At 43.2% G+C, this 27,755-nt stretch overlaps 1 protein-coding gene across 4 annotated transcripts; it reads left to right on the top strand.

The window, feature by feature from the left end:
- Window positions 1–7,130: 7,130 nt before the first annotated feature.
- Window positions 7,131–25,678, top strand: LOC140516402 (uncharacterized). 4 transcript variants are annotated; one of them, XM_072627346.1, is made up of 9 exons: window positions 7,131–7,608; window positions 14,369–14,482; window positions 16,105–16,238; window positions 18,446–18,567; window positions 21,965–22,016; window positions 22,708–22,751; window positions 22,851–22,925; window positions 23,668–23,788; window positions 25,538–25,678. In XM_072627346.1, the coding sequence occupies exons 1-9, from the start codon at window positions 7,182–7,184 to the stop codon at window positions 25,631–25,633; spliced, it is 1,185 nt and encodes a 394-aa protein (XP_072483447.1). In that variant the 5' UTR covers window positions 7,131–7,181; the 3' UTR covers window positions 25,634–25,678. The 4 variants fall into 4 exon arrangements, with proteins under 4 accessions (XP_072483447.1, XP_072483444.1, XP_072483446.1 ...); XM_072627343.1 differs by having other exon boundaries at window positions 22,839–22,925; XM_072627345.1 differs by having other exon boundaries at window positions 21,962–22,016.
- Window positions 25,679–27,755: the final 2,077 nt, after the last annotated feature.

Here is a 27,755-nt window from a genome sequence, read left to right as displayed (position 1 = left end):
TTTTCAAGTCTACGATTCTGTGATTATGTAATCTATTTGGTTAAGATCAATCCAAATAAAGAAAGGATACAGATTGAAGCTGCTCTTGCAGAAATTTTGATTTACTTTTAAATTAGTTGCTTTTAACATTTATTTTTAATTTCACAATGTTGCTTTTTATCTGATTATATTTGTGGCCCTAAATGGAGTCTTTCTCTGCACTGGGGCAGACCAATTTGCAAACATTTCTGTCTATCAGTTTTGCCTTGTGCATCTGATGAAGAAAACCCCTGGAACTGGGTATTCGCAGTCTCACTGATCCCCCCCGAATGTTCCTGCTGTCTTTCTAGGACAAACTGCTCCCAAGTGTCAACACACCGTTGTATCTTTTTTCCTCACCAGACTCTGAGAGTAGAAATGAAAATCGACAGGGGTTTTTTATTTTATTTGTTGCTTTTAGCACAAGGTAGTGGTTATCCAATTTTTTCATAATATGATATGCCTCCTTTGTTTTCCACAAGAAGAAAAACATATTTTAAAACTCACAGACCCATTGAGCAATCCAGAGGTCCATGGAGCTGCCTAGCTCGAGTATACCTACCACATTGAAATGATTCTGTGACTCTAGGTTTCTAGTCTAAGAAATGCTCAAATCAGACCATATTTAATATGGCTTATTGATGGCTGCTGTTAGTAAATGTGAAGGCCTGCTTTATTTTACAGGCCACCTTTCTTGGTTGTATCACAAAATTGCCAGAATCATCTTCTTCAAGCACAATTTTGCCCATATCATTCCACTTCTCAAAATCCTTTGGTGGCTTCGATTGCCTCTTAGAATAAAGTACAGATACCTCTTTGGTAATTAGGATCCTCCACAATCTAGGTCCAACATACCTTTCAAGCCTCATTTTACATGATTCTCCTCTAGAGACACAAAACCAGACTACTAGCTGTTCCATGGATTCAATAGACCATTACCATTAACCAAGCAACTAACAAGCATTGATTAAACTCCTGCTGTATGCCAGACACTATGCTAGACACTAGAAAAAGTGAAGTACTCAAAAGGTTCTGTGACCTCATCCATTTGAGAGTTTCTTCCAAGGTTGTGGATTCCAGCCTATCCATGCCTGTCCATCCTGTGTAACTCTTCTCCATGTATCCCCAAATGATCACTATAGATTATCCATCCAACCTTCTGGAGACCTTCCTTGTTTCCACTGTGACAATACCAAAGCAGAACTCAGGTCATTCACCTGTTTTCCCTTACTCCTGCCATGGGACCATGCCATCTTCATCTTCTTGTCCTATCACATCATTTCTTGATGACTTCCTTTATTCCTGTTCTTCTTTGTAGTTCCTCATTGGTTATGTATATCAGCCTGCTCACAACCATTTGCCCTCTGTGGGATACACATTTTTAGTTCCTTGGAGGAAGCAGGGTTTCAGGTCTTGCTGTTATATAGCATCTTATCCCCTCAATGACCTCTAGTGACTCCCTATTCCCCTAGGATCAAATATAAAATCCTCCTTTAGCATTTAAAGCTCTTCACAAACTAGCCCCTTCCTATCTTTGCAGTCTTCTTACACCTTCTTCACCTGTATATCCTCTAAGACACAGCTACAGTGGCCTACTCCTCCAATTTATCATTCCTCTCATGTCCATGCTTTTGTACCTGTAGTCTTACATGTTTGGAATACTCTGCTCTCTTACCTCCACCTCTTAGTTTCCCCAGCTTTCTTCAATACAGCTCAAACATTAAATATACTTGAATGCATAGGTATAAATGGATTTCTCCTTAAAATAAGCACTCTCTACCTAAAACCATCAGCAAGCATTCTTTGTAATGGGAATAAGCTGGAAACTTTCCCAATAAGATCAGGAGTGAAACAAGGGTGCTCACCATCACCAATATTATTCAATATTGTGCTAGAAATGCTAGCAATAGCAAAAAGAGTGGAAAAAGAATTTGAAGGAATCAGAATGGGCAATGAGGTAAATAAAACTACCTCTTTTCACAGATGACATGCCATACTTGTAAAATCCTAAAGATTCACCTAAAAAGTTAGTTGAAACAATCATTTTAGTAGAATAGCAGGATATAAAATAAACACACATAAATCCTCAGCATTTCTATACATCACCAACAAAACTCTCCAAGAAAAAATGGTAAGAGATATCCCATTTAAAATAACTGTAGACAGTGTAAAATTCCTGGTAGTATACCTGCCAAGACAAACTCAGGAACTACATGAACATAGTTATAAAATAATTTTTACACAAATAAAACTTTAAATAATGGGAGAAATATTAATTGCTCACGGGAAGGTAGAGCCAATATAATAAAATAACAATTCTGCCTCAACTTATTTACTTATTTAATGTTATTCCAACTAAATTACAAAAAAAATTTTATTGAGCTAGAAAATATAATAAAATCCATTTGGAAGACAAAAGGTCAATAATGTCAAAATAATTAATTTTTTAAAATGTAAAAGAAAGAGGTTTAGTAGTATCAGACCTTAAACTCTACTATAAGGTAATGATTATCAGAACTATCTGGTACTGGCTAAGAAATACAACGGTAAATCAGTAGAACAGAGTAGACGTACAATACACAGTAGTAAATGATTATAATAACTTTATGTTTGACGGATACAAATATTTAAGCTTTTGGGACAAGAACACACTATTTGGTAAAAAGTGTCAGGAAAACTGGAAAGTAGTTTGGTAGAAATTGAGTATAAACTAATACCTTACAACATTTACCAAGATAAGATCAAAATGGTTACATGGCCTACATATAAAGGGAGGTATAAGAAAATTAGAAGAACATGGAACACATTGCCTATTAGACATATGGACAGGAGAACAATTTATAAATAAACAAGAGATAGAGATCATTGTGATGTATGAAATAGATAATTCTGATTACATTAAATTACATTTGATCACATGAATTTAAAAAGGTTTTTATATTTATTTATAAATAAAACCAATGCAGCCAAGATTCAAAGGACAGCAGAAAATTGGGGGAAATTTTTATAGACAGCTTCTCAGATAAAGGTCTCATATCTCAAACATATAGAGAATTTTGTCAAATTTATAAGAATATGAATTATTCCCAATTCATAAATGGTCAAAGGATATAAACAGGTAATTTTTGAAGAGATCAAAACTATATATAGTCGGAAGAAAAAAATGCTGTAAATCATTGTTGATTAGAGAAGTGCAAATTAAAACAATGTTGAGATATCATCTCACACTTACCAGATTGACTAAAATGATAGAAGGGGAAAATGACAAATGTTGGAGGGGTTGTGGAAAAAGCGGAACACTTATTCACTGCTGGTGGAACTGTGAACTGGTCCAACCATTCTGGAGAGCAATTTGGAACTATACCCAAAGGCTACAAAATTGTGCATACCTTTTGCCCTAGAAATACTACTATTAAGCTTTACCTCGAAGAGGTAAAAAAAGTAAAAGAACTCATATGTACAAAAATATTTAGAGCAGATCTTTTTGTACTGGCAAAGAACTGGAAATTGAAGGGATGCCCATGAAATGGAGAATGACTGAACAAAATGTGGTATAGGATTACAATTGAATATTATTGGGGTAGAAGAAATGATAAAGGGAATGCTTTCAGAAAAATCTGGAAAGACTTATATGAAGTGATGTCAAATGACGTGAGCAGAACCAGGAAAACATTGTACACAGTAACTGCAATGTTGAAATAATAAACTCTGAAAGACTTAGCTATTCTGATGAAGCCAATGATCCATGCTAATCCCAGAGGACTTCAGAGAGAGAACTGATGAATGCTGAGTGCAGAAACACTGAGTGCATATTTTTCCCACTTTCTTTTTCTTGCTTTCCTCAAACAATATGGCTAATATAGAGATATGTTTTGCATAAGTTCATGTGTATAATGGGGATCATCTTACTCGCCCTCTTAATGGGTGGAAAGGGGCTGGAAGGAGCAAGAAATCACAGAGCATTTTCTTCTCACCCAAAGGTCAGTAGTCTAGGTCTGTTTAAATGCAAAAGAACAATATGAACATTTCTACTCCGCAACAGCATTCCAGCGATTTAAGCTCCAGATTTCACACAATAAACTTGATGCCAATATTTATACAGAATGCAATAATAAATTACCAATATTTAAATCAGTATTTAAGTCAAGCAATCAACAAAAGCTTGTACAATTAAATCAACAGAACAAACTTCTGAGGGAACATACACTGGGAAAAAATGACTGTACAATTACAGCCTAAAAATATGTTACCATATTTCTCTAGGATCTCACAATCTAGAATATTAAAATTAAAATCAGGGAAAGACTCTATCTGGGAGTGCCCACAAAGAGAAAAGGCTCAATTTTATCCCATACCAGGATTTGCATGTAACAGGGCCTCTAAATATGCATCTCAGACTGAGGTAGGGGGAAGGGATATTTTTGTACCAAATGGTCTTATTATACCACGCTTCCTTTTTTTTTTTTTAAAGATTCTTTTTTTTAGCAAGAACTTTGCAAAAGCAACAAAGATGAACATTTCTGTATACAGAGAACAGAAAAAGAGGATTGTACTTAAAACTCTGAACTTCTATTAGAGTTTTATTTAAGCATGTATTAAATTTGTCATGACAGTACCAATACTGCCCTGCTTGTGTATACTTTCTTCTGAACACCCTTCTGCTCTCTTTGGTATATATTTGACATTTTTCCTTGCTATCCAGTCTATCTTTCTAGGCTTATTATACATTAAGGTAGGGGCAGAGAATAAACATTTATGTAGCACCTACTGTGTATCAGGCACTGTGTTAAGCACTTTACAAATATGATGTCATTTGATCCTCATAACAACCCTGGGAGTTAGGTTATTATCCCTATTTTAAGATGAGGAAACTGAGGCAGACAGCAGTTTAGTGACTTGCCCAGAATTACACAGCTAGTAAGTGTGTGAGGCCAAATCTGAACTCAGGTCTTCCTGACTCCAGATCCAACACTCTGGCCATAAACCTACAATGTCAAATATGTGTTCTGTAGGTTATCTGTGTCATTGTGAGACTGTCTAGATGGAGCTTGAAGTGAAGAACGAATAGCTTTCTCCAGAATCTCTCCCACTCACCTTTCTCCAAGGGAGATTTTTATTACTGTGACAAAGGGAAGCAGAACATTGGAGTCAAAGGCTGGCTGCTCTATTCTTCTCAGAGAAAGTGTACTGGGATGTAATCAGATCTCTCTACTCCACCATTTTTTTTAGGTTCTGACTAAGCTCTTGATAGCTACCTCTTAGTGAGAAAAGAGTGCTCCAAGGTATATATCCAAGGATTGATTCTCTTGGCTCCCCAGAAGTCGACTTTAGTTCAAATACAGCCTTAGATACTCTCTGGATGACCTTGGGCTGTCTGCATCAGTTTCATCAACTGTAAAATGGGATAATAATAGCACCTACTTAAAAATACTTTGGGAGGATAAAAATGAGATCCTATTTCTAAAGTGCTTGGCACACATTTTATAGGTATGTAATAAATTCTTGTTTCCTTCTTTTCTAATAAATGCCAGTTCCACAATGAACACCCAGACTGGAAAACAAGCCATTCATTCATCCAGATACATAGCAAACAGAAATTAGATAAGGTATACAGACAAGAAAATAAAGGAGAAAACATAGCATGTGGTTTCTTTTCCACATCTTTTCAGCATAAGCTAACAAATTCAAACCACGGGCAAGGGACCAGGGCAGGAATTGTGGAACCAGGGAGGTCCAGAATGTTGTTAGTTTCTCCATTCTTTGAATGATTTATGGAAAATTTAATATTAAGCATCAATATAACCTTTTAGACATGATTGCAACTTCACTTAAGGAAATTTATTTTGACACACACAAAAAAATTATTTAACTTTTTGATCTCTCCAAGTCTCCATTAGCGTTCTTTGTTTGTTGTCATTTACTTTTTCAGCACTTATTCAACCATTCCCCTCCTTTTTGGATATTGAGGTTTCTTCCTGGGCTTTGCCATTACAGATAACAGTTCTATGAAAAACTTTAGAAATGAAAGTTCTTTCATTTATTTATTTTTTTTGCCTGTAACACCTTCAGGGCATATCTCCAGTGATGAAATTGTTGGTTCAATGGATATGATCTGGGTGGGGTGATGATGGTGAATTTTTTTTGTCTACTGTCAGGTTGCTCTTCACAAGTTTGCAGCCTCACTGGTAACAACTGAGTGTCCCCCTTCCTTTTCCTCTGTCCCTTCATTTCGTTACTTTTAATTTTGTACCTGAAAATTGGGAGAATGTTGGAACACTTTTTTAAGTGATTATTTTCAAGTGCTTCCTTTTTTGAAAAGTGTTCATATAAATTCCGAGATCATTTATCCATTATGGACTATTATTATTATAATGTATAACCTCACCTCACATCCAAATTATTCCATTTGCTTCTACTTTTTACTTTTACAGAATGGGCACTCACTGTTTGTTGAATTAAATTATGGGGTGTTTTTACCGTTTTCTGTTTTATCATGGAGCTCAATTCATGGAGGCAGAGAGTGAGAACTGAAGAGCTAAACTTCTTTCCACCCAAATCGCTGACCATGACCAGGTTTGTCAAGTAGGGTTGTGAAATAAAGAATTCTTTCCTTGGGTAGTTTTTAAAGCTATATCAAACACTAATTGGTTTTTGGACATTTGTTTGGAGGCTCATATTTCTCTGTCATCTTATATTAGACAGTTGCCGAGAAAACCGTCAAGTAGAGAGTCTTTTTGTTTCTCCACATAGGTTTCTTTACGATTTTATGTAACCATATAAAGAAATCTCTTGACTTTATGGTTGGCACAGCTTTCTGTTGAGGAAAAATCTGGAAGGTTCCCCTTTTTTTTACCAAGGGTTTATTAAACGGTCAGTCAGTTTACAAGCATGTGAGTGCCAAAGACCTGGTGGGGGGAAGGGAAGGAAAGAGCCTAAGATTCACTCGAGAGTGAAAGTAGGGAGGGTTCGGATGCCACACCCTTTGAGTTTATTGGCTGATAAGGTGCCTGAAGACTTAGTGACGTCCAAAGGGGAGGTGGGAGGGGCCAAGAGCTAGCCAATGGCAACAGTGACGGGGGGAGGGGAGGGGGGAAGGGGCGGGGCCACAGCTTATCCTCGCGGACTCCTAGGGGCGCTGCACACTCTGTCACAGCCTTGACAGGATGGCAGCTGCCATATGGAAATTCGAAGCCGCGCTGAAGGCCTGGGTCGAGCGCCGGACCCCGGCCAAGATCTGGGTCCAGACCCAGGCCAAGGACCATTTCTGGGTCCCAGAGGCAGCTGCTGCGGAGGCCCAAGGCCGCGCTGTGCCAGGAAAGGTGGAGAGGCCCGGGGCCCCCCAGGCCTCGCAGTGGCTCCGGCCCTGGTCGGTTCCTGACTTTCCTTCAACATCCGCCCAGCCCTCAGCTTCAGGCCCAGCAGCGGGGGCGACCACGGCAGAGGTGCCAACAGGGATGGCGAAGGCACCGGTGACCGCTGTGGTGGCCGAGGCTAAGGCGGACAGGAAGAGGAAGAAGGAGATGGCAAGGACCGTGGCAGACGACCGGAAGAAGGGCCGCAGCCACGACTCACACATCGACATGTCTCTGGGTGAGTGGCCGGGGCGGGAGGGGTAGGAAGTGGCAGGGAGGAGCAGGAGCGGGAGCGGGGGAGGGAGCGGGCGCGGGGGAGGGAGCGGCAGCGGGAGCGGCGCGGGAGCGGGAGCGGGAGCGACGGGAGCGGCAGCGGCGCGGGAGCAGGAGCTGCGGGAGCGGCGGGAGCGGCGGGAGCGGCAGCGGCAGCGGCCGTGGGGGAGGGGGGGGGCCGCGCTGATTGCCCTCGGCCACCTGCCAACTGCCCAGTAGCGGCGGACTGCGGGCAGGACTGGGCCCCGGCCTTCACTGGTAGTCATCTGTTGGCCACCCTGGCCCTTAACCTGGGTCTTGGCCTCCTCCTCTCCCCCTACCCCAGCCCTTTAAACCTAAAATAGTGTTTTGAATTTTAAATAACATCTTCGAACTTAAAATGGCCCCATCAGCTCTAGACAGTGTCCTTTTTCGGAAATGGTGGGAATGAAGTGACTGCATCTCCACTCTGGGAAAGTTTCCAAAATGGCTGACCTTTCCCGCGCGGCAGCCATATTGTGGTTTTGTAGCGTGGGTGATGCGCGAATCTTTGCTTTTCCGCCATCGTGGCCTTTTTTCTTTTCTTCTTTGATTTTTTTTTTGTTTTTTTGTTATTGTTGTTAACTTTGCACTTCCTTCCTGAGATTCTAGCGTAGGATATTGCTTTAAATCCTAGGTTTGGTATGACACGTTCCGTGGGACGCCTGTTCTCTTTGGACCTCACTTTTCTCCTCCGTAACGGTTACGGCTTTTTTTTTTTTTTAACTACTACTAATAATAATTTATTGCCTTTTTTCCTCAGGAAAAAAATCATTTATAAGATCAGGTGTATGCCAGTTAAAAAACAAGTATGCAAAACAGTTTTAGGTTTAATATGCATTATTAGCATACTCCTTATTACCTTTTTAAGTCTAGACAATCAAAATGCAGGAAACCAAGCCCTGATGTGTAGCGCTTGCCGATTTCTCAGGTTTAAATGCTTACATTGGAAATTTAACTACCCATTCTTATGATCAGGTGGGAGCTGACTCCAGCACACCAATGATATGATACAAATGTATCACTAATAAGTCATTTATTGCTTTAATGAATTATTCTGAACATATGTATGTCTATATCCATAGTTATGACTTAAAATATGTAACTTCTAGCAGACAGGTTCCTAACATAGGAATGGGTGCAACTTAGTGCTTAATAATTATTTTGAAAAATACTCATCCTTCTATTTCATTTTCACAAAGCACCATGGTATACAGACTGCTTTCTTCACTACAGTCCTATACGGTCTATAGGACAAATATTATTATCCTAAATTTACAAGTGAAGGAAATAAATCCAGAGACGTTACAGCTTTTTTAACTAAGATATGTTATCCTAAAACTCCAGCAAATTAAAAAAAACCACAGAGCCCCAAATACAGAAACTAAAAAAAAATTAGATCCAAGCAGAACCTCTGCATATGGAATGAAAATATTGATTACCAAAGTACTACGTCCTGGTAAACATGAGACATAGAGGCCACACCTGTAAAGCAGTCCGGTGCTTCCAAGTCACTGAATTTCCAAATTCTCAAGGCCTAACTCACATTATGGGAAGGTGGTACTTGAGACTGAAAAGGACATAAATTTGGGATATGAAGATTTTCATTTCTGAGGTTCACTAAGGGGAGCTGGCCATTGTGCTTAAGTTAAGAAGGCAGTGGAAAGAGGTTTTGAGCAACTGAAACAAAATTTAGGAACTTAAGATTTTCAGAAGTGGAAGCTGCTAAGTACAACTTTGTGGATCTAGGAGATTCCATATTTTGAAGTTCACTGTAGTAAGACCACGTTTGGAAAGATGATAGTAGAATCTTCTACATAACAGTTAGGTACAGAGTTGGAAAAAGAATTGGAATTAAAAGCAGAGGGATGGGGTTAGAAACAAGGTTACAAAGATGTTGAAGCCTTCCTCCAAACTCCCATAAAACATCTGTCTCTTCAGTTTCTTAAAAATAGGACATCACTTCCCATTAACTGGGTTTGAGCTTATCTGGAAAGGATGATTTGAAAAGCGAAAAAGGCAAGAACTCCAGGCAGGAAGACTAACACACATAAAGTCTCAGAGATAGATAGATACGCATAGCATCAACATGACTGACTGAAACTTAACTGGGCTGATACAAAGAACCTGAAGTGTGAGTGTACAGGTAGCATAAATACAGAACCCTAAATTTGGAAATAAGAACCCAAATCAAAACCTGTTCACTGCTACTTGACTGCATGGATGACTTTGGACAAGTAAGTTAACTTCTCCGTATCTCTGGGTCTTCATTTGTAAAATGCAAGAGTTTGATCAGGTGACGTGTAAAGTCTCTTCCAGCTCAAAATATTATGATCCTAACACACACAAAAATGAGGATATGGACACCCAGATAACAGAGAACTTTGAAATACAGGAAGAGAAACCTGATCTTGATATAATATAACCGTTTGAGGTTCGTGAGAAAAAGAATGACATGACAAAAGTTCTAGTTTGAGAAGATGAACCTGGCAGCGCTAATCCAAGTGTGAGGTGATGAGATCCAACTGCTGGATTGGGGCAGGGGGAAAACAGAGGCATTTAGAAGGTCAATTTCATCTTTACCAGGATTTAGGGATAGGTGAGATACAGAGATAAAGGAGAGAGGTGAATGACAGGTGACCTAGGGGATTTTTTAGTTTACTTCTCATTGTAGATTCATAGAATTTTATGCTGGAAGGAATCTTAAAGCTCTTCTGGGTTGACACCTTAATGAACTGTTTCTTTTCCTTATTTCTATTTTATTGATGCACAGATTCCCCCCCCCCCCCCCCCCCCCCCCCGCCCCAGACAACAAGTATGGTAATCAAAAGCAAGAAAAACCTTGAAGGGAGCAGTGAAGATGGTCACTGCCTGCCCAGAGGAGCTCTTCTGGCCTCCTAAACCTAGCCGCACTTAAGACTCCAGAGACAATTAGAAATCCTTCCTCAGTTTGCCTGCTTTGTTATTTTACTGCTAAATTCATCAGGCCTGCAGTAGTTTTGTACCACAAAAACATAAAGTGGGAAAATCCAGGGCAGTTAAGAAGGGAGGGTACTAGCACCTGGAGGGGAAGGTGGTGCTTGAGCAGAATCTTGGCACAAATTACATTTGAAATACTTTTCATTGGGAGAAGGGAGGAAGCCTCAGCCCTGCCAGTTCCTAATCTACAAATATGAACTCTGGGTAAAGGAATATCTGGGTTTATGTAGCTTTGAAAACATACACACAAACACACATACCCCCCCCCCACACACACACTGCATGCCATTTGAGCTGCTTCACACATATGATCCTGAGTCCCATGTCTGTTCAGATTTTACAAAAGTTGAAAAGTTTGTGCTTTTTCACTATCTCATTCCATGTTTGAATATAAAGAAGCCTTTCTTGTTAAGAATGAGAGCAGGTACAAACATAGCATTTTCAAGGTTTGCTGAGCACTTTACAAGCATTCTCTTGTTCAGCCATCACAACCATCTTGGGAAGGAGTGCTATTCTAACGCTCATTTACAGAGGGGAACCCTGAGGTGACCTGCCCTGGCTCACAGAACTTGGCAGTCTATGAGACTGCATTGGACATCGGGCTCTCTGACTTCCAATCCAGCACCCTCTTCTATGTACTAGGCTGCCCCTGTGTGTCCAAGAGACCCTAGTCTGCCTCTGACCTAGTGATTCTTTAAAGTGAGAGGTAATAATGATGGTAATGATTGATAGTGATGGTGATGATGATGATGACAGCAGCCTTGCCTTTCTTTGGTGCTCTAAGCATAGTTGGCGAAGCACTTGTCCCACAGTGCCCCTGTAGAGTAGGGTAGAGTTCAAAGGTTTTCATTCATTCATTCACTCATTATGTAGGCAGTCTGGATGACTGAAAAAGTAGGAGAGTCTGACTACCCTTGAGGGAACTTCTGAGCCTCAGTTTTCTCATCTGAAAAATGAAGATAATACAGACACTGCTTATCCAAGGTTATCAAAGAAAATATGACCATACTGTCTGTAACATTACAGCTTAAAAGCCATCTAGTCCAACCCTCTCATTTTATAAATGAGGAAACTGAGACCCAGGGAGGTTGAGTGACTTGCTGAAAATCACACAGTAAGTGACTAGAGCTGGTATTCGAACTCAGGTCCTCTGGATCACAATCCAGTGTACTTCTGTCTAGCAACATGCCCTGCAGTTGAAGAAAACCACTTGCTGAACTAGAAAGTGTTATAGAAATGTGAGTCATTGCTTGTATTCTCTGGCTGCTTCTCTGACTCAGTCAGAAAATGGGAGATCACAGCTTGGGTACAGTGACCGCATAGATGGGGAGCTCTGCCTCTGGGCCTGAAAGGCCAGGCGGCCACTCTTTGCCTAATTTCAAACAGCATTGTGATTTGCTTGCATCCCACGCTGTGAAGTCATCTCTTGGACTGCTGGCTTTCCTTGTATTCTCCTTGAGTGTTGGTCCCTCTGTCCCCAGCTCTAGCCCCTCACATGACCCACAATGCGGTTGCACAACAAACATAATAAAAATGAGAAGCTACCAGAAAGAAAATTGAATTTTTCCCAGTCAGTTTAATGTATTTCATCAACACCCATGGTTCTACCCCTGAAAGCTCAGTTACAAGGGCATTTATAGTACTGGGGAAGAACCAGGAGAGCTGGCAGAGCTTCTAACAGCTGTCGGGCCTCCTGCTCCTCTACTCTGCTTTCTGTGTCATGTGACCAAGGCCAAGGGTGCTTGTGCAGAGAGAGGCTTGGGGCTCTAGAGCTGGGAGGGGCTCCTATGCTTTCTGAGGAAACTGCCACCTAGGCACATTAAGGGACTTGCCCAAGGTCATGTCAGCAGCAGGATTGGAATCCCAGGTCTGTACCAAACAACAGCCTTCCTCCCTCCCCATAGGATGTTGCGGCTGGCATCTTCTGCTGGCAATGAATGCTTTACGTTGTCTTTCTTGTTCCTCACAAGGCCCTTAGCCCTTTCTGCTCTTGGCTGTTGAGCTGAAAGCCACCAGAAGGCTCCAGACCTGGGGCTTTGTCTGCCGATCGCTTTATTGAGAGTAGGAGGTGTGCCAACGTGGTACTTGCGCCCTCCCTGCTCTAGATTCTCAAAATGTCAAGCACAGAGGAAAGGCGTCTGCATCTGTTCAATGGGGAACAGGACAGCTGATCTTTCTTGTGTCGCCCTCTTCTTGTTATTGCTCTGCTATTGGTTCCTCCATCGTAGTCAGATCCCGCTAAGGCTGACATGGCTGAGAGGGCCTGGGAGCAGGGGACAGAAATCTAATGATTCCTCCCCTTTCTCAGCACTTTCGTTCCAACCACCCAGTGAGGTAGGGAGCATAGGCAATGTCACCTTCATCTCATAAGGGAGGTTCCGAGGGATAAGATGATTAGCTTGGCCAACATGCCAGGACACTGCCAGGCCTACACTACACTGCCAACTCTGGTGAAGTGAAAAGGGAACAAATTGGGGAGGCCATAATTGGCTTCACTCAAAGATAGGTTCATAGATTTAGAGCTGGAAAGGATGCTAAAGGTCATTTAGTACAACTTGTTCATTTTACGTAAAAGGAAATTCAGGCCCAGAGAAGTTCAGTGACTTGCTTAGGATCCCAAAGGTAATATGAGTGTCTGAGCACTTCTGCACCCTTTTGGATTCTGCATAACAAAATATGAACATCCATGGCCATGGTGGCACATGAAGCCCCCTCCTTAACCCCTGATAGCAGGGGTCATAGGCCCCCAGCATCTGAGGGGTCAGACTTTTCTGGAAGGGGAGGGGGCTTTTTCATGGTGTCCAAATGAACTGACTGCTAGGATCATCCATCTCAACCTCTTCATTTTGCAGAAGGCTCTGAGGCCCAGAGAGGTTAGTGTCTTATCTGAGGTCATGCAGCTAGTAAGAGCTGGGATTTGGAGGTAGGTCTTTTTAATCCCAATCCAGTACATTGAATATTTCAGGGTGACTGAGAGCTAAATGCCTGGGGCCTGAGCAAAATGATGTCCTGGACACTCAATGGCCTTGCCTTCCAAACTTCTTTACCACAACTCTTGGCAGCCCTGCCTGTCCTCAGGTGCCTAGCTTATTCCCTGTTCCCAAAGGGCCTTCCTCTCTTAACTGGATGTCCAAGTGCAATGTTAACCAATGAAATTCAAGGTAAGAGTCTTTATGTCCACCTGTGATATTTGTCTCAAATATAAGGGCCTCTTGAGGATAAAATCTACAACACCCAAGGTAATTTATTTATATTGGTGGAACTGTAGGTATCAAATAGTGACAGACAATGAGGGTGGATGGGTGGGGTAGGGAGTAAACAGCAAAATGCCTGAAGACCAGGCCCTGTGATGACATAAAGTCTTTGAAAGCCAATGAGTAGGGCCACCTGGTGAACATCTGGTATTGAACTTTAGAGGAACCCAGGACTCTGGACCACTTTTTCCTCACAGCCGCAATAACATTTCATCAGAACCTTTATGTCCATACAAGTTACTTCTCTTGAGGTACAAGCCTGTATATGTGAGGTTACCATCACTTTGCCCAACAGCCTTCCTTCAAAGTTTTTTTTTTTTGTTTTGTTTTTTTTTACCAGTACAATAACATTTCTGGTGCTACCACTCATCCATTCTTTGGGGTTTTCAAAGTGCCCCCTACTCCCATCTGCTTGCGATAGAGTCATACTGTAGTGTGCCCAGCTGACACTCACATATGCGTTTCTCCTTGCAGATGACTTCATAAAGCTTCAACGGAAGGAGCGCGACCGTGCAGAGCAATATAAAAGAAGAGAGGGTACCAGATACAGAGACCAGGCTTACTACCAGAATTCTGGATTTTCCGAGGGTTAGCCTTAAAACGGTTATTTTATGATAGACTCACTAACTAACCTTAGCCAACTGTAAAAGCAATCGGAATCACTTCAGGTGGCCTTGCTGAATGGCTCCAAGTAGGGGCAGCATGTCTGGGAGCTTGGGTTGTGGCGTAGTTTATTTATTAATCTTGGCAGTGGCTGGTGATCTAGTCACTCACCTTGGGCAAAATGAAAAATGCAGTTCGGTCTGCTTTGCTTGCCATCACCTTTGTCAAGGCTGAATCATGATTTAGGGCCTGTTTTGTGCTTCTTGGCAAGTCCAACTTCATGGTCCAGTAGACAGTCCCACAATGCTGCTGAAGAGGAGAATTGACTGCTATTGGGTCAGCAGCAGACCCAAGAGAAGCTTTGAAAATCCTTATCTTCTTTTGGAGGGAAATGATACTTAGGCCCAGCCCTGTCAGCCAGCTTGGCGATTCCCTTTTCCTAGGCATTTACTGGGTATCACTATGTGAGAAAGGTAGTTTCTGGAATTGAGGATCTTCTCAAGACTTTAGATGGAGGGTCAGAAAATGCCTGAGGCTTTTTGACCAGTGGAACCCTTCATTGAGGGTCTATATTAGAATCTCTTGCCAGCTGCCTCCCTGTGACATTCCCAGTACCCCCAAAGGAATCTTCTTAGAGAGGGACAGAAGCCAGGGTAAGAAAGCCCGTAGGGAAACAAACAAAGGAGATTTCTGACCCTGCCGTATGGTCTAAACAGCTCTTCCTGCTTATTTGAAATGTATGATTGGGATCGTAATTCAGCTGATTCAGGCCAAACATTTTCCTTTTACCTGAAATATTCATATAACCCTGCCCAAAGTGGTTTTATTCCCTTCCGTGATCTGCAGGAAGATGTGGGTTCAAATCCCAGAGGGGTGACTTAGTCACTTAGATTAAAAGTTGCCGAGAAAGTGCCAGTCTGCATTAGTAGGTTGGGTTCTCTCATCAGAAACTCTCTGCACTGATGAAATCCCATGTCTGGCCCTCCCTCAGCACCTCCCCCCTCCCTCTGTCTTTTCCCCTCCTCCCCTGTCCCTTCCTCCTTCCCTCCCCTTTGCCCCCTTTTCCCTTCCTCCTTTCTCCCTCCTCTCTCCCTTCCCCATCCCCCTCTGTCCTTCCCCCCTCCCCCCCTCCGCCCTCCCCACTCCATTGATCTGCAGGCTTCTCGTTCTCTGCTTCCCTGGCTGCAGATAACGAACCTAAATGGCATTTTCAGGGCTCGCTGTCCTCTTCTGATTTCCATGCCCTCACTTTAGTCTTTAGTTTATCCCTTATAAATTGGGTGTTTCTAAGAGACAGAATCTATTTTAAGCAGGTGCCTGGCATCCTATTTCTGGTCCCTCATGGCAGGAAGGCAGGAAGGCAGTCATCCTCCTTGGGTACAGTATGTCAGATTCCCTTCGATTGGTAGGAAGGTTGGGCGCTCTCCTGCCCAGCAGCAGTAGTGAGCGCAATCAGAGGGCTGCTGGGAAGAATTTGCAGGAAAGGCAGATTAGACCTTTTGCCAAGCCCAGTATATGACTTCCGGAGCCTGAGAGCACAACAAAATCATGCTGGGAGCTGTGCTGAGTTACTCCCTGATACATACAGTCAGTTATTATGTTCCTAGGACCCCAGCGATTAAGGAGGCAGTTTGGACCCCGGAATAATTACAGAAGAAACGATTCGAATTCCTACAAGCCAAGGGCATTTCGTGGCATCGACAGGCGGGGCCCATTTGACAGAAACAAGGAAGCTTCTGAGGTAAAGCAACGATCCATATTGGGTGACTCCCAAATGGCCTGTCAATGTTCATGATTTCTTTTTAGATTGCCCAGCACCTGTGGAGGGCAGGGACTAGACTGGGGCTTAGCGTCCTTCTGACTCCAGCCATAGCCCAAGGCAACCCCAATAAACAATCAGATGTTTGATTATTGATTTTCCTTCTGTACCTCTTTTGCTGTTGTTGCTACATTTGCCATTTGATTCTCAGGCACTACTAAAAATGGAAATCAGGAAGTCTAACTAAATGCTGCTCTTTGGATGGGGGGCCCTATAGAGCCACTTTATGTTTCCTATTGCTATACTGGATTAGGTCTTCAGTTGTGTTCTGAAAGCCATTTTGGCAGACTTCTCAGTAAAAGGGATTTTGTGTTCAGCCCTGCTTTACTAGGGCCAACACGTGAAAGAGATTTCAGAGTGGCATAAGTGGGCAGCTTCTTCAGTCCTGATATCATATGGGTGAGCCTACCCCCATACAAGAATACACGAGGAGTCCCACACTGGACTCAGAATCTCCAAACTCTGTGAAACTTCAGAGGCCAGCTGGTCCTAAACAAGAGCAAGAATTCCCTTTACAAGATGATGATGATGATGATAGCAAATATTTTTAATAATGCATGAAGGTTTGCAAAGTGCTTTACCTATATAATCTCCTTTGCTCTTCAACAAGGAGTCATCCATCATTCAAAGGCTGCTAGTAAAGGCCTCTTGGTCTCTTCAGGAAGCCTGTTCCACTCTGGGACAAAACGATTTTCTCCCAGTGAGGTGAACTTGGCCTCTCTCTGTGCCTGCCCCCCACGGCTGCTCCTGGGTCTGCCCTCCTCTGGGGCCAGGCACAACGGAAGTAATTCATTCCGCTTTGACCTGGTGGCCCCTCAGCTGCTTGACGATATCTTTACATATTTTTCAAGTTGGTAATTGTCTGATAACTCAAATTTCAAAGATCCTTCTTATAGAAGAACTCTTCTGAGCAAGTATGTTGACTTGCAGCACTATCAGGAAGGTCAAGCATAATTACTTCACAAAAAATTGAATAAGTGCTTAAAGTTTCTAAACATTTTAGTCTAACAAATTACCTTTATTTTTTCAAGATTTTTTCCTTGAAAATCAGTAGAACACTGTTTGATCAATGATTTGGAGGTTTGGGGGCTTTAGAGAGGCAGTTGGACATGGCAGAGGAGGGGGTGCTGTGGAGTCACAAGACTCAAGTGTTCAAGTGTTTCCTCTGCCAAATGCTGGCTGTGTGACCCTGAACAAGTCATTGCATCTCTGAGTCTTTCAGGCAATTGTCTCAGACTAGAAGTTACAGACAGGATATGGACCCACCTTAGTAGAGAGTGTTTCCTTATCTGGACTTGGAGTCAGAAAGACATGAGTCAAATCCAGCCTCATTTACTAGACATTTACTAGCTGTGTATTTCAGCAGGATGTGCAAATTTGGGATATTCACCCCAAATATTCACACGGACTATCTGTGCCCAACCTGTGGTAGAGCATTCCGAGCTTGTATTGGTCTGATCAGCGACAGTCGGACACACTGAAATTTCACTTTATCGTGGTGATGTCACTTTGGTCCTCTTCGAAGACAAAGGACAACAACCAACCAACTAGCTGTGTGACCCTGGGCAAATGATTCGACCTTTTCTTCCTCAGTATCTTCATCTGTAAAATGAGGATAATAACAGTAGCACCTACCTCACAGGGTTGTTGTGAAGATCATATGATGTAACACATGGAAAGTGCTTTGCAAACCTTAAAGTGATATGTAAATGCTATTTATTATGTTTATATTTATAAGCCATATTGGTTTGGGTTGACCCAGATAACCTCAGGGTCCCTCCTGATTTTCTCTTCCTTGAATAGAAATTCAAGAATCCCTTGAATCAGGGCCTGAGAACAGCACTGACAATGGGAAGGTGCTAGCTTATATTCTATCTTAATTTTTAATCATACTAAATTAACTAAATTTTACTAAAATTTAATACATATAGTGATGTGTGGGCCAAAGCCTCAAAACACTAGATACATTTTTTGTCTTTGTCCTTAAAAATTGAGTTCAGTGGAGTTGTCCCTTTGGTATCTTCACAAGCACAGACAAATCAGGGGTTTGGGGATTCAAATGAAGCCATACCCAAGTAAAATCATGGGATAGTGTTTAAATGGTTTCGTCAAATGGGGTTTCTTTACAGGAGAATAAAAAAAGGGAATCAACAGCTAGACGGTTCAGGAACCAAAACAGCAGATCTGAGAGATTTGGAAGACAGCTGAGTCCTGGGCCAGCAAACAAATCATTGCCAAATGATGCGAGAAGGTAAAAATAGAGTCTGATAGATTTCAGACGCATTCTCCATATTCCATTAGTGACAGCTGGATCTAAGTGGCAATTCCATGACAACAAGATGCCTCTTTTTGTCACTGAGTGGACTAGAAGCAGCATGGTGGTGGTGGAGAGGGCTGACCTAGAGATCTGGAACACTTGGCTTCCCAAGTCTTGCTTCAAACCCATGGGCAAGTCATGGTACATCTCAGTGGGTCAAGCAACTCGTGTGTAAGCGTGAACAAGTCCCCGCCCCTCCCCATGCTTCAGTTTTCTTATCTCTGAAATGACATGGCCTGACATGGCCACCAGCTCCGACGCTAGGAGCCTCTGATAATCCTTAAGTCTAACAGAGCTGTCTTCGCAAATGGAAGTTTCATACTGAAGAAATCGTAGACTGGACACCAAAGAAGTCATTATTACATTGCTATAAACTATAGACGATATAGATGGGGGCTGGGAGAGACGTTGGAGCTGTGTGCCTGTAATACCCAGATTTTCCTTCCTTTCCAACATGAGAAATTTTAAGGGATCAAGGCTATTATAAAAGATAGACTGCTTTGTAGGCCATGCTTTGGGAAAAGATCCTGTACTTGCCCCTCTATGCTTGCTCTCTCAAGGTCAGCCAGAAGGAGGAGAGGCCAGATTGGTGAATTTCTTCTTACCAGCTGCGACTTTTCTGCCCAAGTCAGAAATAGTCTTTTTTTTCTGGGGCTCTCTCATATACTCTTCTATGCTTTTTCATGTTTTATTTTCTATTATAGTTATTTGTATTTGTGTCTTCTTTTCTCTGCTAAGCTCCTTGAGAGCAGGAAGGGTCTAAAATTTATTCTTGTGTCTTCTCTAGCAAGATAGCATCAGGCCTTGCACGTAGCAGGCACCTAAACATTGACTGTTCTAGTCAGTTCTTGAAAAGTAGATTGGGTCACCCTCAACCCCATCTCCCTCCCAGGCCTTGGAGTCTCATTGTTAACCTCTCTCTTATGGTCCCTTGTACCAATACTGGCTGTGAGGAAATAGGCAAAGTTTGTATTTGAAGCTGCCTTCCTCACTTTGCCTTTTGGGCACACTCCCCTTCCATGCTTCGAGTTTTTCGGATCCTTAGGCTGTAGCTTGGTTTCCTAGGCCGGCTCCCACCTTAGCCTAAAGGTCTGACTCTAAGAACTGAAAAAATCATCCAGATAATTCATTTTAGTTCCTCTCCAACCCTGCCTCTCCCCGCCCCCCCAAGGAAAGATCACTTAGGAAGACCAAACAATTTAATAAAATTTGAATTTTGGTCTGCATTTCCTAGATGATGCTCATTACCTATGAATATGAAAAAATCCAATTTGCCTTTCCCTTCTTTACATTCCTTTTTGTCCTGTTGGTGTGGTCTGGGAGTCAAGGGACCTGGGATCTAACTCTGGACATGTGGATTTGATCAAAAGACCTGCCTGTTTCCTCATCTATGAAGTAAAGTCAGAGGGCTGAAGTAGATGACCCCCTCAAACCCCCCTCTTGCTGGAACATTTCTTAATTCTATAATAGTATCTCCTCAGCCTAGATGATTACCATTTGTGTGGTTAAAAAATTATTTCAGGGGCAGCTAGGTGGCTCAGTGAATAGAGCACTGGCCTTGGAGTCAGGAGGATCTGAGTTCAAATCTGGCCTCAGACACTTGACATTGCTGTGTGACCTTGGGCAAATCACTTAACCCCAATTGCCTTGCCTTCACCCTTCCAAAAAAAAATTAAAATAAAAAGTTGTTTCAGCATTTCAAGGATCTATTACATTATCAGTGCAGGTACTCCTTCCACTGATGGAGATTACAGTCCTTCTTTGACTTAGTAGCCCAGGGCTGCTTAACCTTTTCTTTTTTGGTGTCTCAGACACCAACCCTGATGTCTGGTGAAGCCTTGGCACTCCTCGGAATCCGGTTGCAAATGCAGTTGGTCTGGGCCCTAAAAGGCCATCGCTCTGTGGCCAATCTCATACTAAGTTTCTCTGAGCTTAGCTTGACCAGTCTTCAGGCATGAAGTATATGGTCTCCTCCATCACTGTGCTGCTCCTCAGCACTTTCCACCTTGGCCAAGCGCAACAACTAGAGCTGGTGGATGCTGACACAGCCTGGGAGAGCCTGGGAGAGCTCCATACCAGGAACAAGGCTTTGAGGAAGACTTTAATAGTAGGTGAATGAATAAATATTACTGTAGAATTCAGAGGGAACCCAAAGTTAAGAGAGCTAAGGAGGGACTTGGCAAGGGGGATCCCTCATCACTCTAATGAGCTCAGAGAGAGGGGAACCTTTGTTTAGGACTTGGAGGGCATTTCCCTTTTAAGTCCCCCAAATGCTCACGAATAATACAACGAGTGGAAAACACAGACAACTTACTGGTTCAGGGTTCCCAAACAAAATAACTACTTCAAGCCAACTTCCCACCAGCGGTGAGGCACAAAGCAGGACAGTGAGACTGCCCAGCGAGAAGCACAAGCAGACACTGCTACCACTGAGCCAGCGTGGGCTTTCAGGAAGAAGAACTGGAGAAACATTCCCAGGGAGGTTGTGGATTGATGATGGGACCTTGTATATGTGTCTGTCTGTCTCCTCCCACTCTCCTCTCTTCCTCCCCTCCCTCCACTCTCCTCTCCTCCCCTCTCCTCTCCTCCATACCCGTTGGCTCTAGAATGTTAGCTTCACAAACACAAACCTAGAAAACCATAGCAAGCATCACAATGATCCTTCCAGAGTGTCTTTGAATTTATACAACCTGACCCGTGGCAAGATCTGAGTCTGAGAGTGAGTCCCTTGGGAAAAAAGGGGGCAAACAAGTCTTGGGGCCCGGGACCTCTAGTATGCTCTGTCTCTTTGGAGATAGAGGCCTAGACAGACACTTGTCTGAGTTGTTGCCACTCAGAGTCTTGATTTCCCTTCTCATTCCCTTTTTGTTTCCTCTGCCCTTCAGAGGCCTCTAGCCCAGTTGTCTTTGACAGGTATGTTTCACTTCTGACTGGACTACAGTGGTTTCTTCAGCACTTCTCATAGTTCATAGTAAAAACGTCTGCATCCATTATTGGTGCTGAACACTGGTTCAGTCTGGTTGTTGGGAAAACCTCATTTCTTTTAATGAAAACATTTCCAAATTAGGTTCCCTTAGACTTCATAATAAACAGTCAGGAAGCCTTCATGTCTCTGTTGAGATGGCCACATTTGCACCCCCAACAAAGGGCTCATTTGTTTACATGGGCTTCTCTGGATTTCTCTCATTGGCTTTTGGGGTCATATTTTAAATTGCTTGGTCAGACTCAGGCTGAAAACATCCATTGTGCACAACTCATTACAAAGTCCTAATTTAATTTCCTACAAGATGTCTCGGTTTGCTATTCACATCAAGTCTTTTGTATTAAGCAGAACAACCAAGCAGAAAGAGCGAAGGGAGAATACAGTGACCAGGAACCAGGAGGTGAGTGTCTGTAATTTCAATTTCACAAGCCATGATCTGGGCTTCATTTTCAAGGCTGTTTGGGCTTTCGTGGGCCTGGTTTCTTCAAGTAGCCAATTTTAGCATCATTTGTTTTTAACACAAATACTGTTTCCTTAAGATCTGTCTTCTGGCATCAGTATGGGAAGAAAGCCTAAAAATCTCAGTTGTGATACCTATAAGCTGTGTGACCTTGACCAGCTTGCCTCATCTGTAAACAAGGGAGATGGACCAGGTTTCCTGACTCTGTGGTTCCCTCCAGTTCTAAATCGACCAGCCTAATATTGGTGTGCATCCCAGTACGGCAAATGTTTTCCATCATCCTATGTTGATTTCCCTCCAAATGCTTCCTTTTCCACCACAGTCCTGTGTTACTTGGCTAATAGGTGGCAAAATGGAGGGAAAAAGAATGACTGAGACCAAAGCAGATTCGGATGACCACCTAAACTGGGCCTGGGCCCAGGGCTAGGAGTAGTGAGGCACTGAATCACACTTAGGCTTAAGTTCCACAGCCATTTTCTTACGTTGGAAGCCAGCCGGCCCCAAGTGGGCTGGGCCACCTCAGGAAGCCCACTTGTCAAGGATGTTGTAGAAGGGAGTACTGGACAGCTATAGATTAGATGAGAAGGCTTCCAAGGCCATTTGGGACATAGAAATCTGATCTTTCCTCTAGAAACCACGGCAGACATATGAGGAGGAATGTCGAAGCAGCAGCAGGTGACTGTAGTCCAGGGTGGGGTTCATTCATCTAACTCATGGTGGGGGTGGGGGATGAGGGGGGGCCAGGACTAAAAGTATGTGTAGCTTTTCTGGCAGATACCAAGTGCAGAACAAACCTGGAGCAACCCGCACATTTTCTGTTGCTAGTCCTCAAGAGGACAAAAATAAGGAGTAAGTAAACAGTTTTTGTATTTCAGCCACTAAGGGGGTGTGTGTGCCTGTGTGTGCCTGCACATGCCCCCAAGCAACGTGTTTATCTTCAATGTGCAGTCACTTACATCTCCCCTTCAACTCCTCCTCCTTTTTGATTTTCATGTGGTCATAGATTCAGGGGTTTCTCTGGGGATTCGTCTGAGTCCATTTTCTCCACTTCAGTGAATGTTGATGCTCAAAATGACTCCTCCCTACCCCCATCTCCCTCTAGATGATCCAGCTTCCTCTAGATAGCAGTGGAGGGAGTGGGAGGACAGTTCCATGATATACCCTAGCCCTGCCAATCGGGTGGAGGAAGAAAGGGGATACCTGAAAACATCTTATGGAAAAACCCCATTTCTCTCCTGATGCCTTTCTCCTCCACCTCCCCACTGCCCACTCCCAGCCACAATCAGACACAGCTGCTAGAGTTTAGTTGGATGTGATGTTTAGTGGGCCCAGATTCATGAATTAGCTCCTTAGGTGTCTAGAACTGGAAGGGACCTTAGACATCATCTGCTTCAACCCCTTCATTGTATAGCCCAGAGAGGGGAAGGGACATGCCTCAGGCTGTACAATCAGTTAATCAGTCAGAATTGAAGCATCTCAATTTCGGGCTAGTGCTGGGGGCACAGAGCTACATCCTCTGAAAGGATGCAGCACTGATTTAGTGAATGTCAAGTTTCATTTACAGCCTTTCATACGTATTTTTAATTGACAGATATAAAAGAACCAATGGGGAAACTTCATTTCAGAACAATAAAAGGGACCGGCATAACACCAAGAAGCTTCAGCCCAAAGGGGTCTTCTTAAGACGCAGTTTCGAGGCTGTCACCCATCGGGTATGGTGGACAAAATTACCCCCAGAGATTGTTTACAAGGTGCCAAGTACAAACCCCATGTTCATTTCAGGCTCTACTTGGATTATACAAGATCTGCTTGTACTGAATTGTACAGCAAAACCTCAGTTAACCAGAATCCCCAATTAACTAGATGTTTGCCTTGTATTTCACTTTTCTGAGGAGACATAAATGAGATGTGGATTTCAAGTATTTTTTAAACTGCAAAGCATTATGTGATCCCCAGCTGATGCAGTTAACATAAGGAGCCTGTGCCTTTGTGGCACTTGTAGTCTCATATGAAAGCCAGGACCTTGGCTAAGTGTTTTGCAAATATGATCTCATTTAATCCTCACAGCAGGTGCTCTTGTTATCCCCATTTTACAGATGAGAAAATTGAAGCAGACAAAGGTAAAGTAACTTGCCCAGGGACACACAGCTAGTCAGTATCTGAGGTCATTCACTCTGTGCACTGTGGTGCCCCCTAGTGGCCTGGACTAGCTGGGGAAATAAGATCTACCCCTCTGATACCCAATAGTCATGAGCCTCAGGAATGGTTTGGACAATTCATGGAGTTTGAGGAGGGAAGACAGCACTGATCTCTGATGCTATTGAGGAAGGTCTCATGAATGACCTAAGCTTTGAAGAAAGAGTAGTAGATGGGTGGAACAGTATAAGCAAAGATGTGAAGGTTAGCAGGCATGTTTGAGGGACCAGCCTGGCTGGAAGTGAGGGGTGGAGTGTAGGACGTAGGCATAGGAACTTCTGGGCCAGATGGTGAAGGGGCAAAAAATAAGGAATTTAGAGTTGAACTTATTATAAGCACTGGGGAGCCATAGAAAGTTCTTGAGGGGCTGGAAGAATGTGATGTGATGTGTGTGTGTGGATATGTGTGGATGTACATATGTTCCCAGAATGCTCTGCTTCACTTTAAAGTTCCAAGAGGAAGCTGAAAGAGTGGCTAGATTCATAGCTCTGCAAAATATCTGGGATGCTCCCACTTGAAGAAAAAGCATCTCCACAACTACTGGATTTATTTTCTAGCAAAGGAAGTCATTCAAATGACTTTCTAGGCGGTTACTTTCTGAGCACCCAAGTTTAGTAGGGAGCAAACATATATAAATGGACTCCAAGGCCTGCTTTGTTGGAGGCATGAAGGCTTCTTCGTGTGTGTCCACTCCCAGCCTCATAAGGTTTGGGAAAATTACAGCTCCCTGGTTGTCCTTAGCTTTGCTTTTCTTTAAGCTTCATCTGAAAAGATAGAGGCGTTTTTGAATAGGGGGTAGGGTGTGCAATAAGCAGAATTGGAGCCTCCAGAAGTATGTGGACTTCCACTCTCATCTTGAAGAAATCTTCTAGCCATGTTGCTTTTTCGCTGCTCCCTGACTAGGGGAGGGAGGAGGCTAGGAGTCAAGGCACTTTTGAGTACCTCCTGCCTGGTGTGGATGGAGGGCTATCGGACCACCACCCTGGAAGGCTAGAGGCAGGTTGACCCACTTCTTCTAACAGGGACTTTTGATGCTGCCTGAGCAAGAGGCAAAGCAGTGACCATGATACAGAAGGAGAGGGAGAGGTCGTCCCGTGCCTCTTACCCCAAGACTCCCTCCACAAATCCCAGTGCTCTTCTCTGGCATGGACAGCTCGCTTTTCCTCCTTCTGCTTAGGTGGCCAGGTTCTGTGGGCGCGTAGGAAGTGTTTACAACTGTTAAATCATGAGGACTAATGGAGGCCATTTCTCCTTCTCCTCCGCAGACTAACATGACCCTCAATGAGAGATTCTCTGGAATGCAGAACACCGAAGAGGATTCGAATGTTAACAGATGGGAGAGAATCGTCACAATACCTTAAATGTTCATGGCTATGATAATAAAGAGTCTGCAGTTCCTTAATGCATTTTTTTTGCTAGAGATAATTATTTTTCTTCCAATAGTTTCCTAACATAGATTTTCCACTTTATGCTACAGTTTCAGTAATCTGTTGTATGTGTTACTATTGTAATAGTGTTGTGTGTATACTCCTGCCCTGAGCAACCAAATCCCTGTGGGCTCTCTCTTCATGTTCCTTTACTAGAAAAGTTGTCAGGTAAGATAGGAGACCAGAGGGGGGACACGTCTTCGTGGTTTCTGACGGTAGCACTTCTGTTCTTTCCTCTTTGGCTGCCCTCTAGCAGCAGAGGCTTGTTCACTCTGAGTTCACCTGTTCGTTAAAACTGAGGAATCCATTTCAGATCCTGCTCCATCGTTAAATTAACCCAGTCCACAGGGCTTTGGGAGAGCAGTCACTCAGTTCAGCTGAAGTTGACATTTCTATCAAAATATCTGAGACAGACCATTTGGCATTTCTTTTGACATTAAGTGGCATAGGTTCTTAACGCGGTTTGGTAGAGATTTAGAGGTAGTTGCATTCTAAAATGGAGCACTGTGCTATGTGTATACAAACTAAATAAAGATTTTGAAAACCAGGCCTCGAGTCCATGTCCATGTTCATGGGCATGTGGGCCTGCTCTCCTCTAAGGGGCATCCTGAACCTCGAGCTTCAAGAGCTACAAGCTTCTTTCAGTTGTTGGCAGAGTGAGTTCAAATGGACAACAGAAAGCCTCAGGTTTGAGCATCTGGGCAGAAGAGCTTCTCTGTGGAATTGCATGAGTCTGCTTTGCAAGGCTCTCACTCTTGCAATTTCATCCAGGCTTGAGGTTGTCCTTCGTTTTCAAAGAGGACATCATCAAGATGATGACATGACTTGAAGTGAACTTGGATTTGAGGGTGGGAGGGCTGTGCAAGGTCACCAGCCTCACTGTCTTCTCCTGAGCCATCTGAGTCCAGTGGCCTGATATTCATCAGGAGGACTGGAGATGGCCCAGGATGCAATGGGAGACCCTGGTCCTTTCAGTCTAAGGTCATATCACATTCTCACTTAGAGTGAGATACACCCATTCAATGACTAGGCTTCTTTAGTTACACAAGGGATGGCCCCTTTAATTAAAAAAATCAAACTGGGAGGGGAAGACCCTCAGGGTTCTTGGGTAAAAGAGAAACAATTACTATTTAGTTATTACATTCATTCTGTGCTATGTGGGTGGGGACTTGTGGTCCAGTGTATGAGCTCCAGACTGAATTGGGTTTGAGGCTTAATCTTTGAGCAAGAAATGTAGCCAGGAATCCCAAAGCAAAAAAAAAAAAAAAAGGCAGCTTTTGGCCATGGAGTTTACCTTCCCCTGGGCAGAATACCAGAGGAGAGAAGAACGAGGACAAGGAGAAGGAGGAGCGTCCAGGCAAGGAGAACAGAGTACAAACAAAGTGGGGCTTATTCTGATGTACACATCACCATTTTCCATTCAATTAGAATCATCGAATGTTGGATTAGACTCAATCCAGTCACCTCTCTGAGCCTCAGTCTGCCCATCTGTTACATGACAGGTTAGCCCAGGTGACCTCCCAAGGTTTTTTCCAGCTCTAACAGTTTAGGAATCAATGAACCTACATTGGTGATTGTGTCAACATATTTGGCATCCATCACAAACCAGCAAAATGGGCTTGTGGCATTCCCATAGTTTATGAACAAACAGAACAAATACTGGCAAATGGTACCCCAGTGGCCCATGGGTAACTGTAGAAACCATTGAAAACAGACTTTTCAACCTAGTAATCAGTCGCTGTAGCAGTGCTTTGATTGTTGGATTGTTTCAGTCATGCCCAACCCTCCATCACCCCATGCGGGGTTTTCTTGGCAAAGATACTCAAGTGTTTTGCCATTTCCTCCTTCAGCTCATTTTACAGAGGAGGAAACTGAGGCAAAAAGGGTTAAGTGATTTGCCCAAGGTCACACAGCTACTAAGTGTGTGAGGTCACATTAGAACTCGGGTCCTCCTGACTCCAGGCCTGGCACTATACCCACTGTGCCATCTAGCCATGTAGTAGGTCTAGCTAGTAGCAGCGGTAATTTGGATCAGAAAGGAAAGAGGCTAGGGACT

This window comes from Notamacropus eugenii, chromosome X (genome assembly GCF_028372415.1).
Source record: "Notamacropus eugenii isolate mMacEug1 chromosome X, mMacEug1.pri_v2, whole genome shotgun sequence".
NCBI classification, from domain to species: domain Eukaryota; kingdom Metazoa; phylum Chordata; class Mammalia; order Diprotodontia; family Macropodidae; genus Notamacropus; species Notamacropus eugenii.
The sequence above is the reverse complement of the archived record's forward strand: the minus strand, read 5'-3'. Positions and strand labels throughout refer to the sequence as shown.